Raw genomic sequence first — 5,166 nt, forward strand, 5'->3', positions numbered from 1 at the left:
TGCTTGGGTGGGGAGAGTCAGCCTCCCCGCATCTTTCGCATGATCTGGGGTTAGCTCCTCCATCACTTCTTTTTAGTGTTCCGCAGCATCTCGTGACGTAGCATTCCGTGTTGCATGTGCCACATCGGAGTGTTCCCTCTCCGGTGCGTTGGTCTTCCGTTATTATGTATATATCTTCTTCGGTGCAACATGCCCGTATAGTATAATGTTTGGTTTTACATGTCATGCATATACATACCTTCCCATTATTTGTAAACGCTATCGGTTTATCGCACTTGAGACACGAGGCCGTTTCGACTCCCTCAGTTGAAAAACTGAAATTCTTTCTTGCTGGTTGATGGCCACCCTCTGAGTCCGTACTGTCTCTTGGCCTTTTATGTCTTGCCGAGTGCCCGTTCGCTTGATCCGTGGTGTCGTGGGTGTCATACACTTCTTCCGACAGTGTGAACCAGTCTGTAATTTTCTCCGATTCCACGCTGTCTTCTTCCGTTTCTGTTGTTTCTGCCTTGGTGGACATATTTCTTGCACTTTCCACTATATCCTCTACTTCCTTTTGACAGCTTGGCTTTGTTTCGAATGGCTTTTGGTCCTTGCCCTGCTTCTCCGTTCCGCTCTGTGATTCCTCCTCGTCTATTTCACTCTGCGTCGGAGTTCCTTTCTTGTTACCATATATGGATGTTGTGTCTTCTTCCGCCCTTGCGAGCGTTGTTTCGCTCTGTTTGGATACGTCGAACGGTTGCTCTCCTGTGCCCTCCTCCGTCGCTGGTCTCTCATTTCCTTTTATGGTCATGGCCTGGACCTGTCTATTCCTCATAGCCGCTCCCTTTTCCCGAGCGTCCTCTGCCGTTTTAGTGGGGTTGTTTGGGCATAGTCGTGCGATATGCCCTGGTTGTTGGCAGTTACCACACGTCGCAATTTGCCCCCTATATTTAACCGCGATTTTGTGTCCGTCTATCCATATATAGCTGTTGACTGGATTTCTTTCGATGTATTTTCGCTGTATGAGCAGGCTTCGTACTCCATTGTTTATTCCCAGCGCGTTCCTTTGTTGGTGGATGTTTTGTATCGGTCCGTGATGTTCGATGAAGTACTCCCTTATTCTCTCATCGGTCACTCGAGGGTGAACCCAGCTGAGGTATATTGCAATATTTTCCGACACATAAAGCCAGTGGGCTGGGAGGCTTTCCCCGTCTTTCTTCATCTGTGTGATCCTCCTTTCTATATTCACAGCCATCTTTCTTTCTCTGAATATCAAATCCGTTTGTCCATTGGGATATTGCAGCATCCCCTCCAATTCCTCCTTGTTTATTCCAATTTTGTCAAACAGTTCCAACAATATGTCTGTGCTGGTCATTCCTCTCAGCTTTAGTCCCAAATCGCATGATCTGTCTATCAGTTGCCTCCCTCCAGCTACATTCGCATACGTGTTTTGGGCAGAGCCCCTGTCTTCCTGATTCATTTTATCTTCCCTATCCCACGTCAAAATTTAACATGCTTCGATGTTCCTCTCAAGGCAATCAGTCTTAACATAGAAACGATGTTCACCAAATTTGGTTCAATTCCAACCAGTGGAAGCGGAGTTATTGCCTTCGGAAAATGTGGATTTGTATATAATAGTATTTACGGTGGGCACCACTTTAATTATAGATAAGATAATTAAGATAATTAAAGAATTGGTCACCGTAACGGCGTAAATACTATTTTATTCGTAATCCAAATTTTCCGACGATAATAACTCCGCTTCCAGTGGTTGGAATTGAACCAAATTTGGTTAGCATCATTTCTATAGACAACCCAACACTTTCATGGGGTGAACAGAAAATTTTCAAATTTTTTGTTATTTATTTTTATATAATAAATAGAAACTTTCTTCTCCTGTAGCAATGCGGCTACTGGTTGAAATTGAACCAAATTTGGTGTGTGTGTGTGTGTGTTTATTAGGTAACCTCACAATTTTATCAAGTAGCCACTGCGATTTGAGAAAAAACGTCGTTTTTGAAGAGCCCTAGTCTACAAACTATCTGATAGAGAAACAACGAATTCACGTCTAGATACAAGCTGGTAGAGAATCAACAGATAAGCGTTTATGTAGAGGTACAGTTTTGCTTTCACATCATCAGGTGGTTGACCAGAAAAAGGTCAACTTTCCTGCTCAGCTCCCGAAATAGTCGCCGGAGCGTTACTTTAGTGCTGATTTACTGTTATCTTCGTCGAATTCGCCCTACATTTACCAAAAATTCTCAAAACTGAGGACAAAATCTCAAAAATGAGGCTACTTCTTAAAATTGTTCGATTTTCTAAAATAACCTGAATTTAGCTCAGTTCCAACCAGTAGAAAGCAATGCTAACAGAAAATATTTTGAATTAATTACAAATAGAGATTTTCGAATTTTACCGGCTACCTCATGATATTGTTAGATTGTGTAAAGATATGATTCATAGCAAATTTGGCTCAATTTTAACTAGAAGAAGCGAAGTTATTAGAGTCGAATATTTGGGATATGAAAAAATAGTCGACTTACTATACTAGTATGTAATTATATTATATGATAGCATTTCTCACTGAAAATACTCCATTTATTTTCAGATCCAAAATTTTCTCCTCTCATATCATTGATTCTACTTTAAAAATTAAGCCAGATTCAGTGTTCATTTTATGCAACATAACAATTTTATCAAGTAGCCACCCAGTAGATTAAAAATGAAGTTATTTTTGATCAGCCCTATTGCACAAACATCCCACAACATTAGCCATTCATTATTACTCACGTGCACAATGAACATACCCAACAAAACGTCAAATGGACGGAGGACGTATTGTGTGTTTTCACAGACAGCAGATCAAATCAATGAGTTACACTTAAAAATACTAAAGTGGAAAGGAGATTCTCATATATGTTAAAGCGGCATGGCCTTGGAATAAATCCACATCTACTGGATACACGTTCCACTGGTGCATTAGATGCAGGAATTGACAAGCATTTTTGAACCACACTGAAGAGTATTAGATACTCATCCATTCTAGTCGCCCAAAAATGCAACGAATCATGGCCTTCAAATCTACACATGAGCTTAGCAGTCTCTTCCAAGTAGACTACTTGACCAGTTGAGTCGTTTCATTGGCTCTAATTGAACTTTGCTTCGATTGTTTGCTTGTATATTTGAAAAGTCTTGAGTACTTTGATTGCGGAGGATCTATTACCTCTTCATCACTGGATGATTTTGTACAATGCATTGTTACTATGTACCATACCATTCTCTTTTGTTGTTTCCGGCGGCATATCTGATATCAGACGAGTGCAACGAAAGCAGTGGTGACAAATAGCGATGTCGACCGAATTCGTCACATGCGTTGATCTAACCATTGTGATTGGCAAAATTTCTTCACCTTCAAGTCATATAAAATAAGCCGAGTCAATGACTTGAGTCGAGTCATGCGTAATGACTCGAGTACAAGTCGAGTCATTTTCCCGTTTCAAGAAAATGACTCGAGTCAAGTCGAGTCACAAAAAAATCGTGACTCGAGTCGAGTCATGACTCGAGTCATTACAACCCTGGTTTGTAATCTGTGCCTGTCTTTCGTAATCCAGAATTGTCGTGCCGTGTTACTGCTGCGCCGTGTTACTGCTCAGTACAGCGACGAATGCCGCGTGCGCGGATATTGATGACCTAATTTCGCATCAACTCAGAGGGGATCGCGTCGCGTTACGTTGTGCGATGCGATATGCGTACACAGACGAATCTCGCTAATTGGTCGCGGCCCCGCAAAACACTGATAATACGACTTCTTGAATTGCAACTGAATATTAGCGTCAGAATGGTCATTTCAAAAGGACGGGATTTTCCGTTTCGAAAGGACGGGGTTTCGACAACCCCTGGCTACGCGCTTGCCTCCACCCCATGCAAAAATAGAAGTCGGCGCATATGAGCCTGCTTTTTTCTTTTGCCACACGGAAGCCACTACGTCCTCGATCCCGATATTCCTCGCTTTAACTGTTTCCTTTCGCAGAAATCCAACTTCGCGTGTCAGCTGATTATGGCCATAGCGACCTTTGAAATATTCATCAACGTCAACTTGGCGCATCTGCGGGTAAACTTCAAAGTCCGGTTGCTGAAGCTTTTCATGTCGAAAGTTATCAAGGATATCAATGGCCACCACATCCATGGTATTTTCGTTGCAAATTTGTAATAACTTTTCGTTAATGATATCTGAAAAATTAAATATGGAAATGATAGATATCAAAGCTACGGAAAAGTTCAAATCCAGAAATAAATACAGTTTGTCGAGCAATCGTTCTCACACGGTGCAGGTGAACGCATGCGATAAGACTTTGTTTGGTGAGGACTTTCTGTAGCTGAAAAATAGCATCCCCAGAAATGAGAATGAATTCCCGCTCAAGGAAAACCAATTATTGTGACAATCGCCCATATTTTTCTTCGCGAACGTGAATGCAAGGTTGGGATAACTATTGTCGTATTCAGATTTGTAGTAGTCGTGATTAGTGTTCGCACTCGATGACGAAGGTTCCAGCATTTGGAAGTAATGGTATTAGCAATCGATTATATTCCCTAGATCGTAACCGTAATAGTAATCAATTATTTGACATATCTAATCGGTTTCTTCGTGAAACAACGTTAACTTTGACTTAACCCTTTTAATGGGGGTCAGATTTTGCCGAACTGACTATCACTCTTCAAATTCATACTGTGACCTCACAAAGAGTTCAATCTGAGCTGTTCCAGTTTAAAAGTGGGCGGAGTATAGCCTCCTACCGTTTCCACCCTCGATCGACACCCCATGACTTGTCTACAGTTTTTTATAAGACTAAATAAACAAACTTTTTCACTGAAAAATCTCTTTCTCTCTCTCATTTTTCCGGACAGACCCCCAGGATGGCGTCACATAGTCCTAAATGATGCCTCAGTGCGTAGCCACCGTGGCCTGGTTTCAAACAAGCCGTCAACCATGACCGTACACCGCGCGGCTCGCCAGATATCGTAAAATCAAAAATACATGAAAAGTTTACATATGGGCGTGGTCAGTGAGCGGTCATAGTGGTCAGGTTCAATATCAATACTGAATCGGACCCCTGCCGCCCAGTTATTGGCATGAAACAATGTGGTATACTTTCTCTTGTCATATCCAACCATTTGCAGGCATAGTAA

The 5,166-nt window shown here is 41.8% G+C and overlaps 1 protein-coding gene across 1 annotated transcript; it reads right to left on the reverse strand.

Annotated features, from left to right (window-relative positions):
* On the reverse strand, positions 1-1,556 carry LOC145446213 (uncharacterized). Its single transcript, XM_080324451.1, has 2 exons — positions 276-1,556; positions 1-136 (listed from the first exon to the last, which is right to left on the reverse strand). Exons 1-2 carry the CDS (start codon positions 1,457-1,459, stop codon positions 73-75), a joined length of 1,248 nt encoding a protein of 415 aa, XP_080180577.1. The 5' UTR covers positions 1,460-1,556; the 3' UTR covers positions 1-72.
* Between the last annotated feature and the right edge of the window lie 3,610 nt (positions 1,557-5,166).

The sequence above is a fragment of the Botryllus schlosseri genome, chromosome 1, assembly GCF_051294905.1.
Source record: "Botryllus schlosseri isolate E-star chromosome 1, Bs_hap1, whole genome shotgun sequence".
Taxonomy (NCBI): domain Eukaryota; kingdom Metazoa; phylum Chordata; class Ascidiacea; order Stolidobranchia; family Styelidae; genus Botryllus; species Botryllus schlosseri.

Coding starts and splice junctions, on each gene's coding strand:
- LOC145446213 (XM_080324451.1), bottom strand. CDS start 1,459: ATGAATCAGGAAGACAGGGGCTCTGCCCAAAACACGTATGCGAATGTA. Junction 137..275: donor GAAACGGCCTCGTGTCTCAA/GTGCGATAAACC, acceptor CGCACCGGAGAG/GGAACACTCCGATGTGGCAC.